The sequence below is a fragment of the Carcharhinus amblyrhynchos genome, chromosome 5 (genome assembly GCF_965287045.1).
Source record: "Carcharhinus amblyrhynchos chromosome 5, sCarAmb.v2.hapA, whole genome shotgun sequence".
NCBI classification, from domain to species: Eukaryota; Metazoa; Chordata; class Chondrichthyes; order Carcharhiniformes; family Carcharhinidae; genus Carcharhinus; species Carcharhinus amblyrhynchos.
In genome coordinates this window covers 42,548,188-42,562,962 of record NC_137328.1, presented here as the reverse complement: position 1 = coordinate 42,562,962, position 14,775 = coordinate 42,548,188, and the positions used below count along the sequence as shown (strand labels likewise).

The 14,775-nt window shown below is 41.5% G+C and overlaps 1 protein-coding gene across 1 annotated transcript in view; it reads right to left on the bottom strand.

Moving 5' to 3' along the window:
- LOC145343426 (spermatogenesis-associated protein 6-like) overlaps positions 1–14,775 on the bottom strand; it is a 69,407-nt gene that overhangs the window by 29,782 nt on the left and 24,850 nt on the right. The window contains exons 5-9 of the mRNA XM_080189654.1: positions 13,525–13,649; positions 9,304–9,396; positions 8,640–8,888; positions 3,306–3,417; positions 1,115–1,146 (exon numbers count right to left, since the gene is read on the bottom strand). Of these exons, the coding sequence (XP_080045780.1) occupies positions 1,115–1,146; positions 3,306–3,417; positions 8,640–8,888; positions 9,304–9,396; positions 13,525–13,649 (611 nt within the window). The remainder of the gene's footprint in view (positions 1–1,114; positions 1,147–3,305; positions 3,418–8,639; positions 8,889–9,303; positions 9,397–13,524; positions 13,650–14,775) is intronic.

Genomic DNA, 14,775 nt, shown 5'->3' with positions numbered 1-14,775 from the left:
AAGAAGTGTCTTAAAGGAGCATAGCGAGGTAGAAAGGATAGGATAGCAGGCTATGCCGGGTCCTAGGATCAAGGCAACTGAAAGCATGGCCACCTATGGTGAAATGATTAAAACTGTAGTTCCTCAAGAGGTCAGAATTAGGTGACACAGATACCTGAGAGGATTATGAGGCTGGAGGAGATCACAGTGATATGGCCATGGAAGCATTAGAAAACAAAAATAAAAATTTCAAAATCAAGATGTTGCTTGACCAGGAGCAAATATAGGTCAGCAAGCAGTAGCATGGATAGGTGAGTGAGACATAGTGCAAATGAAGACACATGCAGCAGAATTTTGAATGACCTCAAGGTTACAGAGGGGAGGATGTTGGAGAAAGCTCAAAATGCATAGCAATAGACAAGTCAGGAGGTAACTAAGGCATGGATGAGGGTTTCAGTAATAGATTAGCTGAGATTAGGGTGAAGTTAGACAACATTAGAGCTGGAAATAGGCAGTTTTAATGATGGTGCAAATATGAGGTTGGGAGCTCAACTCAGGGTCAAATGTAGCATCAAGGTTGCGAAGAGACTGACTTAACTTCAGTTATGGGCCAGTGGGACAGATTCAGTAGCTAGGGAATGGAGTTTAGAACAGGAACCAAAAACAATGGCTTCAGTCTACTTAGTATTTAATTAGAGAAAACTTCTGCTCATCCAGTACTAGATTTCCAGTAAGCAGTTGATAATTTCACAACAGTGGAAGAATTGAACAAAGCAGTGGTGCAATGGAGCTGGATGTCATTAGCGAGCTTACAAAACTAACATTTTACTTACGGATGTTATCACCAAGGGACAGGATGCAAATGAGAAAAAGGATGGTGCCAAGGATTAATTCTTTGGGGAACATCAGAGGTAATAACGTGGAAACAAGAAGAGAAGCAATTGCAAGTGATTCTCTGGTTTCTATTAGTTAAGAATGGGACCAGGTGAGAATACCCAGTGGAAGTTTGGTCCAGTGGACTAGAGGAAGGGAAGGAAGTTGCAGACACAGTTGATTGAAGGGTCTCAATAAGCATATTCAAAGATCTTTGCGCAAATGTACTGGTAATTATAACAAAAATTTAAGTTCTACTCACCTGGTCTACTTCAAATCGTGATCTGCAACTATCTAAATAAGGAAACAAAAAAAAGCTCAAGAGCACAAGAAAGCTAAAATAAAGCCATATATCAGTCACGGCACTGCGACCTTGAGAAAATGCTGTGTTTTGGTTTTTATCCCGAATCTACCTATTAAGCTTTCTTTCACTTGTAAGCCTTCAAATTGATAACAGAAATATTTTTATCACTCCTCTGATATCTTTATAGTTAATTAAGAATTTAACACATTTTCTGCAGCCTCTTTATATAATCCAACAGTTTAATTCCTACACAATTGCCTTATAACTTTCCCGGCTTTCATTAGTGTGACACACACAACTATTTCATTCACATTATACATCAGCTGGAAAGATGGACACATTAAAAACGCAATAACATAATTTTGATCACACAATTCCAAACAGATATTTTGGCACTTGATATTAGCACTCCATGGTCCACTTTCTTTTCTTGCTCATAATTCATCTTTTTATTTCCTTCTGCACAGACCACATAAAATGATTTTAAGTACTTCTCCAATTATCTCTACCTCTAATTTTAACACAGCATTCTCTGGCCTTGAAATTCCACCCAATTTTCAGGGGCCTCCAATTAGGGCAACCCACTTGATCCACAAGCATTTTGGCAAGTAAGTCATTGTGTCAACTTTCATTATAAAGACAAAATACCTGAAGTTCTAAATGTGACTGTACCCTTTCTGCTATCCAGCCACTGATTTGCCATGCATTGAATGACCAAATATTGAAATGAGAATTAGTGACTCAGTTGTAGATTCCTGGATTTATGCTCATAATGTATAATTGGTAAGTTAGAAAATATAGAGCACAAGTTTGAGAATGAATCGCTGCAACCAGGAACAATGTATTGCAGCATTTCTGTTACAGCTTGAGTTGCAAAAGTTAAGTTTGCAGAAACCCTCGACAAACATAAATCATAGAATTGTAGAATCCCTACAGTGTAGAAGGAGGCTATTTGGGTGATTGAGTCTGCACAGAACAGAATCCTATTCAGACCCTATCCCTAAACCCAAGTATTTACAATGCTGGTCCCGCTGGCATTGAGGAGTAATTTAGCATGGCCAGTCAACCTAATCTGCACACCTTTGGAGTGTGGGAGGAAACCGGAGCACTCGGAGGAAACACATGCAGACACTGGGAGAATGTGCAAACTCCACACAGACAGTGACCCAAGGCCGGAATTGAACCAGGTCCCTGACGCTATGAGGCAGCAGTGCTAATCGCTGTGCTACCTTATAAATGTAGAAACTTTTACGATGAATCTAAACAAATAGTGGAAAGCAAGTTTTTGGCTTCCCCAGATCAAGGACAGCTACTCATTGGTTCAATCAGTATTTAATAGTAAATAACTCCTGTCATTTTGATTCACAATGAATCTGTCACTATCAGTTAACCTGCATCAACAAAAACTAAGCAACCATTGCCTTAAGCAATTATAAAGATAACTTCCTAACAATTGTAACAAAAAACTCAATCCATCTGTGCTTTACTAAACTCTAAATTTTTAGATATTATTTAGTTTACTCTATGAGAAAAGATATCCTTGGAAATGCTCAAAGTGCTTCATTTGCTGATACTGGTTACAACCCATGTTTTACATAATGCCATTCTGGCACACTCCAGTTCATTAAGTTCCTGTTTATTTCTGTTCATTGGAATGGTTAGGTATAGGGGTAAATTTTCCAGTCCCACCCGCCGTTGGAATAGTAGCAGGTTGGACAGAAAATTTGGTGGACCATTTAAAGCTCTTTTGACTTGGGGCAAGAATTCCAGGTCTCGAGACACATGCAGCATGAAAATCCCGTCCAGATACTGGAAAATGTCAGGTATCATTTCTTCACTAGATCCAAATCCAGAGACTCCCAACCTAACAGCATTATGGGAATAATCACCACAGGGACAGCAGTAACTCAAAAAGAAGGGTCACCATCACCTTCTTCAAGAGTAACTTGGTATGGACAATAATACGGGTCTGGCTAGTATTGCCCATATCCCATAAATTAACAAAAATATTTTAAAAACCTAGACATTTGATTTAACTTCTTTTAACTATCTATATCATGAGTTAATTTTACATCTAAACTAGTCTTTTATACAGCTACACAATTCATTTTTCTATTAATTATCATAATGTGCACATGTAGAATCTTACCAGGACAATAATTCAACAGAGAAGCAGTTCTTGACCTGGCCTTTGCACTTCTATCAAATGCTGAGCATGATAGTGATGATGTGTGCTTTTTCTCAGGCTGACATCTGTCACTCTAAAAGAAAACAAAATATATTTTGAAATTATAATGCTATAGTTTTATATTATGTATCCAAACATTTTCAAACAAAATATCTACAATGCAATCAGGCGAATCACCATTTCAAATTTCATGCCTAGAAATAAGGAACTCTATTGCTTATGAAACAAGATTGTGGCCTGATGAAATGATTGATAATAAAGTAAGGGTTAAAATACAAGTACAACTTCTACTACCACAATAATTTTATTTTATAGTTCTGTCTCTCAAAACAGCAGCAGCATCAAAACATTATCAGAAAACATATTGCTCTGGTCAGTAAATCTTTCCCACGCATCACAGACCACCTTTTCCTCCCTAGATAGAAACAGGAGCCAGGAAATTTCCTAATGATAATATGCTTCGGATGGGAGGATTTCACCCTGTGGAGGGGGCATGCGGTCTGGAGTAGGGCCCACCAGCCCCGAAAACAGTTCAGAGTGGCCACAGGGTCCACCAGGTGCCAAATTGGGTGGTTTGAAAGAACTGTCTCAATTCTCTGGGCTTTGTTCCGGTTGTTTTCTTCAACATTAGGTGCTCTATCCCTCATCTCTTACACCTCCACAACATTCTACCCACTCTCCATGCCCATGATGCCAACCCATGCCCTCTGCCCACACCTATGTCCTCAATCATACCCATGGCACATTTATAGCTCCTTTGTCAACTGCCAATTTATGAAAGCCCATGATGAACACACCCATTCCCATGGCCCGTGATAGTTTCTACGCCAACTTAGTGTCAACCCATGATCCCTGCCCATCTCTGTGGACCTTATAAACCCCCAATGCCATCATAGTGTCAATGCATGCCAATTCATGCCACACCCATCTTCCTCTGCCCATATATCTTCCATGCCAACTCACCCAGCATCCACTATGCATAGATCTCAGGAGCTACGTTGGGGTGAAATAAAGCTCTAAATATCCATTACAAACTTCATGATAAAAAGAAACACTCATTCATGAAAATCTTTTCAATGCATTTGAATCCCTCAAGTAGTTGATCCTTTGTTAAAGAAAAGCATTTTATTCATAACACCAAATAAAAGACCGCTAATACTTTATTAACCTCTTCAAGCTGTCAAACGGTGAACTTACAATCCCCCAGTGTAATAATGATACATTATGGAAAATAGTCAAGCAATAATAATGACATATGCTAGGAATTGGATTAATATCAACAAACAGCTATTGAAACTGCATAAACAGTCTTTTTTTCAAATCACAGACACAGGAAAGCAGATTTTTTTCTTTAAACATTGGCTTTTTAATCATTTGACAGTTCAACAGATGTTGCCCAGTATTTTCCAGCTCTGCCATAGCAGGACCCGCTGTAGGGATAGGGTGGGCCAGCCAAAAGCCCATTGACTTTCGGGGGAACCAGAAGATCTTAGCGGTGGACGGGTCTGGGTTGTTATTCACCCCTGAAAACCATTTATATCTACTCTAAAAATTTATAACTGGAGCAAGAACCTTATCTGACAGTTTAACTGGGGTGTGTTTGAAATCAGGATGGCCCTCCTGCATTTGTGTTTTCTCCCCGTGAGACTCACTTGCTGTCCCAAGCCCCAATCCACCACCCAGTATAATTTGTTTCTTTGGGATATTGGATATGGGTCAGGGCTTCCAGATCTGGAGTCCATCCGCCATTTTGGATATACAGTGGAGTCTTCACAGCTCCATGGAAATACTACTTCTTTTCCAGGAGATAAGTGAAATAATTTCTTCAGGTAAATATTTTTGTGTTGTTTTCATGACACATTCTGGACTCCACATGTTAGGACACATGTCAAAGTCTTGCAAAAGATAGGGAGAAGATTTACTAAACTCAAAGCGGGGTGAGGATTTCAGTTTTGTGTAAACACTAGAGAAAACTAGGAGTACTCTCCTTTGAGCAGAGGCATCATGAAGGGTTTTTGCAGAATATGTAAGAAAGAAGGGCAGAGGGTCAGTAACTAAAAGTCACAGATTTAAAGTAATTGACAAAAGAGCCAGAGGTGACGCAGCAAGTTATTATATCGATTGCACTGCCTAAAAGGTTAGTGGAAGCAGATTCAAAATTAACTTTCAAAGTGAAGTTGATAAATAATTGAAGAGGAGAAAATTGCAGGGCAATGGAAAAAGAGCAGGGGAATGTGACTGGCTGCTTGCTGCTGTGAAAGAGCTGGGACAGGATGATGCACTGAAATGCCTCATTCTGGGCTATAAGTTTTTTTTGAGCACAATTATGCCATGGGCTTCAGCACCCTGACATCAAGACAAAATGGGGGTTCTCAGTTCCCACCTACTGCGAGCTAGACCAGTAGAGTGATTTTCTCCAGAGATGGCCCCTATGTGCCACCCCCAAGCTGGTAGCTTGGCAGGCTCCCAGTGCCCCTAACCCAGAGAACCAGCAGCTCTACAGGTGCCTTCAGAGACACAGAAGTAATTAACCATTTTAAATCAGGGAAAATCACTTGGAACTGACCAGAAGCATTATTGGAGCTGCAGGGTGAGCTAGCAACCTCCAACTACGCCATCAGCCTCATTCTATGTTTGGCAGGGTGGACATCTCCTTCCACCCTCTGGAAAGAGGATGTCCCTCCTCTCTTTGTAGCCTCCAGGAGATCTTGAGATCAGCAGTCAAGGGGCAATAATACCCCATGTTCCAGGCATCTGTCCCTCTTCCTGAATACCTGTATTATTTTCTCTTGGACGATGGCACATTAATGGAACTCATAATGTCTTTAAATGGAGCCCGCACTTAGAGTCCCATCTCCATCTGCACCTGCGGCCATTAACTGTCCACCAAACCTGCCCTCCAGCTAATTAGCATTCCACCCCTCCAAAAATCACAGGCTGTGGCTATTTGCTTCCCCGGATGAGGTCATGACCCAGCAACGATTGCAATGTCAGTTTTTCTGCTCAAGGCTTAACAACGTGAAACATCGATTTATATTAGAAAAATCCTATTGAAATATCACTTTGGGCTATGAATTCTAGCCTTCACTCAGCAGCAGCACTTTCACCTCTGAATCATACAGTTGAGAATACACCATTTCACAACCTTACAGTAAGTAATACGGTCCTGAGTTTGCCAGAATCTAGACCATGGGCAGAATTTTACTGGCTTGTCTGCCCAAATTTCATCTGATCCCACTTGAGGCCAATGGAGAATGCTGTTCTCTGAGCGTCACCCATCTCAATTCTGGTAAAATTCCGGCCCCAGACATATGGGTCACAATTCGTAAAAGTGCACAAGATTACTGCTCATAATAATAGATTATTTTGCATTGAGATTTAGAGTTAAACAGACTTCATATAATTATATTTTTCTGGCTGCATGGAGATGGGACGTTATGTTTTCCAGGAGGAGAACGGGATCAGCTACCCTCTACATGTGGGTGGGCAAGCAATGAAAATAGTAAGGTTTTAATTGTGGAAATTTGGCATGTTTGTTGGCAATTTGGTGGCAGTAGAGCAACCCATTGCCTTGTGTGGATGTTTCCAGCCTCTCTTCCCCCTTCCCTTGCCAGGAGTATTTCACTTTTATAGCTTGCTATAATTATAATTCCCAACTTGTGGGGAGCTGGCGGCCCAACCCCCTGGAGTTGGGGGGAAGGGGGGCAAATCAAGGAACTCTAGAGGGTCAGGTGCTGGAGGAGGTGGGGAGGGGCATTGCCACTATGGCATGGCTCAAGGGGCAAAGTGCCAATGCCCAGGGGACACATTGGCACTGCCCATCGAGCACTGAGTAGTGTCAAGGAGACTGAGGGGAGGCGATCAGTGGGGGTGAGGGATCCCACTGCCACTTTGCACTTTGGGTGAGAGACAGAGGGAGGGAGGCCAGCGAGCAGGGCTGGACAGCAGGGTATGGGGGGTGGGGGTGACATGGCGCGGGTGGGTCTGCTTGCTGGGGAGCAAGGTGGTGAGATGGGGGATGGGGAATCGGTGAGTGCGTCAAGGCTGGCCTGGGCATGTTTGTGGGGGGAGAGCAGCAATTAGGCCAAGGGTGGGAGTGCCAGCAATGTGGGCTCATGGAGCTGGCAGCAACTGAGGTGGCCAGCAATCAGGAGGCCAGCAGTGCAGAGTTACTGTGCACGCGCCCATCTCGGCGCTGACAGATTGGCGCATGCGCAGTGGCCCACTGAGTGCTATTCTGCCAGCCTATCGTGTGGGATTAGGCCCCTCCCACTGATTTTCAATGGGATTTACGCTGAGGCACTCTGTGATGCACAGCGTGTGGGGGATTCATTTTGAGACTCCCACAGAAAAAAAGCAGCGAGATTTACTCCAGTTTTTATGCAAATTTGATACTTAGAATTTTTTTGGGAGAACGGCCACCTTGTTTAGGATGGGTTGTCAATTACAGATGGCGGGTAGCAATTAATGGTTGAAGATGGTTCAAGGAGGGGAAGACAGATGGAAGCCTGGAGAAGATTAGACGTTTTGCCTACATGAGATTGACAGCAACATTTCAAGAAGGCAGCTCATCTCCATTTCACAAAAGCAATTACGGATGGGCAACAAATGCCGGCCTTGCCATCACATCCCATGCAAGAATATTGAAAAAAAAATTGCATAACAAAAGTCACTGGGCACGATTTTACCTGCTGATTATGCCGTGCTCCCGTTACAACGAGGTTGGGGAATTCAATGGCCAGCCAAATCTCCAGTCATTGCAGCAGGATGGGGAAATCCTACCGACATGAATGGTGATAAGATTCTGGCCACTGCATTTCAAATAATTTGATGTATGCGAAAATTGAGATTTTTTAAAGGAGATGTGAAGAGACCTGTATAGAATCATTTTTCGGTGCTTAATTAAAAGCAAGCTTCATTTAAGGATTGGTCTTGTATGTTGGTCCTTTTTTTCTTTTACTTTCAATAATTTTCAATATTTTTAGATTTGTGAGAGATATAGAAAGCATGGGTGAAACTATGCTGCAGATACTAATGCATGGATACGTAACGGGTTTTTAAAAAATATATCTTTGCTATTTTTAAGGGAGGCATTAAACAATTTTTTTTCGAAATGAAATAGTCTCTTTCAAGAGCATTTCAGTATTATTTGACGGAACATGTTTTCTCTGTTAAGATAAAACTACAAACGTGCGTGATAAATTTGAGCTTGTTACAGTGAGAAGACAATCATCTTTTATTAAATTCTTAAAGCATATTTCTATTGAGCATTTAAATCAATTCAAGAATACTCACACAGCGATTCACAAAAGATGTCCTGCCAATAGGATCTGACATGCGTGGGGAAGAATATTGCAAATCATCTAAACAAAGCTCGAGTAAACACCTCCTACAGTAGGGAGAAAGCGATCTTGATCTGTTCACTAGTACTGGTTTCTTGCATTCCTTTTCACTCTTCTTTTCACTGTACGATTTTCCTATCAGGTTAAATGATTTTGCAGACCTTGGTCTTCTGAATTGATTCTCCTTTCTTCCACTTTCTGACTGCGTTAAATAAATAAAGTTTGACAAAACCAAAGCTGTGGCTTTATAAAATTTATAAAATGAACTCTTTAATCTTGCTTTTCTTCTTAAGCCCTGAATACCTCTGGATTTTTTGCCTTTGCAATGCCACAACTTTAGTCAGAGGTGTGGCAGGAACTCTGTTTACTTGCATATAGACGCAGAGTTTTACACGCACATCTGACAAAGTTAGTCGCAACTAATCCAATAGAAAATAGATTTTCTGCATTATAAAATAAAGGCACAATAACTACAAGAAATCACAAAGAACGTGTTATTAAATATAGCAATATTTTTCAGTTTAGATTTACTTCTAATTCAAGAATGGCTTTAAAAGTGTGATAAGCACAATTTGTGCAATATGGAATTTCCTGGAATATTTATATTAAAGACTTACCAGGCATAAACTGGAGGAAATTTTCTTTGCTGATCTAGGAGAACACTCTGTAATTGTTGTTATTGTAGAAAATTCCAATTTAGGTGAAATCAGCTGAAATGATGAATAAAATATTGCATTACCAGTTTAATGTACTGAACTACCTTAATGTAGAATGGAGGTATGTTGTACAATCTAATACTTGTAAAAATACATGTGCTGCAATGGGAAGCCTCAACCGTAGGCGTGCACAGCAGAGATGTATGCATAGTGCTCACAATTTTCTGGCCAAAATGGTGGGAATTTTTGGGGAAGAATATGCTTGAATTTCTAAGAAGATGTCGCTGGTGGATGAGGCTCTCTGCTGGTAGGGTGGACTCATCAAATTATTTGTTATCAACAACACATTTTACTGTCATGCTATATGTAATATAGCAGTAAACACTGGGGCTGAATTATGGACACAGTTTATTGGAACCATTACTTGGAAAGCCAGTTTGAAATAGGAAGTGTTGGTGTCATGATCCCAGCTCATGTTAATACTGGACAAGTCAGATCCTATATCCTAACATTTGATTTTAGAAACTGAGGAGGAAAGGTGCTGAATAAATTTCCAGGAGTCTGCTGATGAATTTGTCCTCAGGGTAGACACTTTCTTCCACTATGTCAGGAGTACTCATTGCCGATAATGCTTCTCTCTTTCCACCTCCCCAACCCATCCTCACCACTAACCATACAAAATACTGTGACTGCAATCCAGGAATCTCAAAAGGCGGGATCAAAAAGGAATACCTTTTGAAGCCATCCAAATAGGAATGACATTTGGGGAGAATTCCAAGGAAATTTCTTCAAATATGGAGATTGGAATTTTTTTATTCATACCTTGAATGTGGATATTGCTGGCTAGGCCACAAATGTATTGCGCATCTCTAATTTCCCTTCACAAGATGGTGATGAGCTGCCTTCCTGAACTGCTACAGTCCTTGTGGTGGAGGGAGTTCTAGGATTTTGACTCAATGATAGCGAGACTAGAAATTCTGTGCAGATTTGCTCACTTCATGACTCCCCAAAGCCTGTCCATCATCTATAAGGCAAAAGATATGAGTGTGATGAATTCTGTGCACTTTGCTGGTCAAGTGCAGCTCCAACCACACTCAAAAAACTTGATGGTATCCAAGACAAAGTAGCATGCTTGATTGGTATCCCATCAACAAATATTCACTCCCTCCACCACTGATGCACAGTGGAAACAGTGTGCACCCTCTACAAGATGCACTGTAGAAGCTTACCAAAGCTCTTTAGACAACTCCTTTCAAACTGTGACCACTACCATCTAGAAGGACAAGGGCAGTGGACTCATGGGAACATTGCCATCTGGAAGTTTCCATCAAGGACACTCACCATCCTGACTTGGAAATATATCACCATTCCTTTGCTATCACTGGGTCAAAATCCTAAAACTTCCTCCCTAACAGCACTACATGACAGGGACTATAGCAGATCAAGAAGGCAGCTCATCACCACCTTGTGAAGGGAAATTAGAGATGCGCAATACATTGTGGCCTAGCCAGCAATGCCAACATTCAAAGTATGAAGAAAAAAAGTTTCCAATCCCCATATTTGAAGAAATCTCCTTGGAATTTTCCCCAAATGTCACTCCTATTTGAATGGCTTATAGATCCCCCCTTTCCGAGATTCCTGGTTTTCTGATCAACCTCAAACCTCATCTTCCAAGCACTATTTCAAATCTTTGGCTATGCCAAACAGAACATTGCTGCTCCAAAAGGGTTGTAGTAAGGAGTCACCAACTTCCAGCTGGTTGCATCTTATAGAATCCCTACAGTGCAGAAGGTGGCCATTCGGGCCTTTGAGCCTGCACTGACCACAATCCCACCCAGGCCCTATCCCCGTAATCCAAATATTTACCCTGCTAATCCCACTGACACTAAGGGGCTATTTAGCATGGCTAATCCAGCTAACCCGCATATCTTTGGAGTGTGGGAGAAAACTGGAGCACCTGGAGGAAACCCACACAGACGCAGGGAGAACGTGCAAACTCCACATAGACAGTCACCGAAGGCTGGAATCGAACCTGGGTCCCTGGCACTGAGAGACAGTTGCTAACCACTGTGCTACCACACTGCCCTTAAGGGATTCTTTCCAATCAAATTCCCTTCAAATCTGCTGTTTGCAGCTCGCTCTTTAATTTGGGCTGTGTTGCGCTGCTCCTTTCTTTCATCCTGACTTCTGGAGCCTCTGTCTGCTCCCTGTCTTTTTCCTTGCTTGGGACTTTCTTCAGGGATCTTTCTCTCTTCCCTTCCCTGTGTTCTGATCCCTGGGATATCTGCTCTGATATGGCATTCCTGTTCAAGTCACTAGACCTGCTTTTCACACTGTTTGTTCTTCCTGGCTTCTGCGCAAGCACACAGGGCGGATTCACGGCCTGGAGGTGTGGAAACATATGAGCTACACATGTGCACAGTCACTTCCCGGACAGCACTTGCACAGGGGACCCAGGTTCCTGATCTAAAGTTAGTAAAAGACACCAACTGAATATATGCAGCCACTCCCAGCCAGCTCATGCACAGAAAGCTTGAGGCTCACTGGGAACTTAAGTTTCCAACCTCCAAAATAAGTATTTGTTTCATTACAGAAGGGCCTCAGCCATTTTTAAGGACTGGGTCTCATTTATGTGCTGGTAGTGTGAAATTTGTTTCCAATGGAGTAATGCAAGCTAGCAATTCCACCAGGGCAGTTGATCTTGAAGAGTCGCCTATGTAATTGTGAAGGAAAGGGACAAAAGTTTCATGAGTGAAAGATGCAGTAGCTTTCAGGAGCCAGCAAAATCTTTGTGGTAGCCTGAACAGGAAAGATATTAAGCATGAAGGCTTTTCCCTACCCAAAACCTTTCATATCATTTGACATCATTTACTTTCAACAGCTTTCATCTGACATTAACTGCACTCCATTGCAATCATTTTGCCATCACTTGATGTCAATTGTTCTCAATTGTTATAATTTTGTCCAAATTCTATACCATTTGCACACACAAACAATCACCTGGTTAGCATTTTATTTCATTTGCACTCACAACTGACCAATCTGGCTATCATTTTTACACTGAAACATATTTGCGATGACAAGTTATAGTTAACAGACATCACTGTCATCAATTACCACCCTGCAGTGATCACAACAAAAGGTAACTAAATGCAGACAAATTTTTTCTAATGCCCAGCTGATTATGCATGCAATGAGTACGGTCACACTCCGCATCCTGCATATCCCCACCCAACCTTTCTCTCTCTCCCACTTATGCCCTTCCCCCAAAACCATCTTCTTCCCTTGAAACTACTTTTTCCCTCTTCCTCCTTTTCCTTCCTCTTCTTTCCTCCATTACCTCCCTCCACCTCCCCTCTTGTCTCAAGATATTGAAACCAGTTGAAAGGCCTTCTGCCCCTTTCCCCTCCCCTCCCCTCCCACTTCCCCTCCCCTCCCACTTCCCCTCCCCTCCCCTCCCACTTCCCCTCCCCTCCCCTCTTTTCCCCCTCCCTTTCTGTCCACTCTCCATTCCCATCCTCCCTTGTGTGCGTGCCGCCTGCTTCCTTCCCCTCACCTCCCTCTCCCCTCTATTAAACTTGACAGATGCGCAAATGCCCAAACTGGAAGTTAGCATTTCAACCAGTTTCAATATCTTGTTTCCACTACTGTTCCCTATATTTTATGTATCTAATTTAGGTACATGGAGTAAATGGCTTCCTCCTCTGTTATAGATATCAGGAGACATAGAGCAGAGGTATCCCAAGTTGTTCTAATTTTAATACAGCCGCTCACATAAGCACACATGCCAAATAGCTATTACACATGTGGGACGCTGCTCACACACTACAAGCTGACTAATTAAATGTAGGATTCATGTGCCTAATCAATCCGGTGTAGAGCTTTTTCAAAGGATCCCTTGCCCCTCTTGAAACTGTGACACTCATATCAGACTGGTTTTGGTACTATTGCAGTTTCCTGGCTTTAGTCTTGTCGTGCTGTTTAGCTTTTGAATTTCGGGTATTGCTACATTTATCCACAGTTGTGGCTGAGAGTCAAAGTATAACGCTAGTTCATAGCAATACAAATGCAATTTTTTAAGTATGAAATTACTTAACTTTATAATGCACAAAGTATAATAAAAACACAATAACAAACCAATCACTAAATTCTGAATGCTATCAAATAAAAATGTTATCTTACAAAAGCTGGTGTGCATCTTTTCATCAGCACTTCTCTATCCACTCCAGGGTACGAGGGAGTCAACTTTGGTTCAGGGAACAAAAAGTTTCTGGTGTTGTCTTCATATTTTGCTAAGACTTCATCCACTATAAATAAAAAAGATGAAAATACCATCAGTCATTATGTAAGTAAATAAGCCACATAACTTACTCCCAGGGTCCTCTGCAATCAAATGTTCAAATGCATCGCAAAATAAAATTTGCAATATTTACCAGAAAAGTTTTGAATCACAGGAACTTAAATGACATAAAAGCTAAACTAATGCAACGTAATTGCATATTCAGAAATTAAAGATAGAGGCAGGGTATTGTAATTTGGAATAGTGATTTCTTCTAAAAGTTTGATCTTACGTAATCCCCCTCATTTCTGTTTGCTATCACATATTTGTCACTGCTTACATCCTGTGTAAGGTGGGGAAACTCCAGTCCCGTTACAAAGAAGCATATGCAGTACCAAAGGCTGATATCTGTGTGGACTGTTAGGCATTCATCATTGATATTATTGAAGAAACCTATGCAACCTGTGATGCTCCCTACTCTGGCTTATGTGGTCACAATAGAAAGCACCACATGAGCAAATTTCTCCCTCTAAAATTATAAATGGAAATTCAGGTCAATATCCAAAGTTGGACAGTTTTATTTGCCATTCATGGTATTCAGCATCTGTGGCAAGATGAGTATTCATTGTCCATCCTAATTGCCATTGTGAAAGTGGTGGTAAGCCACCTTTTTGAAGCACTGAAGTCCATGTAGCGCAGGTACACCCATGGTGCTACTAGGACATGGGGGACTTCACAGGCTTTGACCCAGTGATAGTGGAGGAACAGCAATATAGTTCCAAGTCAGGACAGTGTATGACTTGGGGGTGGGAAGGCAGGGATGGTGGAACCTGCAGATGATTGTGTTATCATGAATCTGCTGCCCTTGTCTTTTTAATTGGTAAAGGTATTTTGTGCCAATTCACACTATGCAATTGGGAATTAAGGTGCAGTTAAGTGGCATAAATACTGGGTCACATATCCTATTACAGTTAAAGCCAATCAACTGAAACTATCAAGTTAACCAACTATGAGAATCAGATACAATTAATTCCCTACATGAATATACAAACAACAAATATGTGAGCACTTGGCAAAAACACTGCAATCAAAAGCTTATAACTGATAAAGAAAAGTGTACATGATTGTAGCCACCTCTCCCATAGATTAATGTT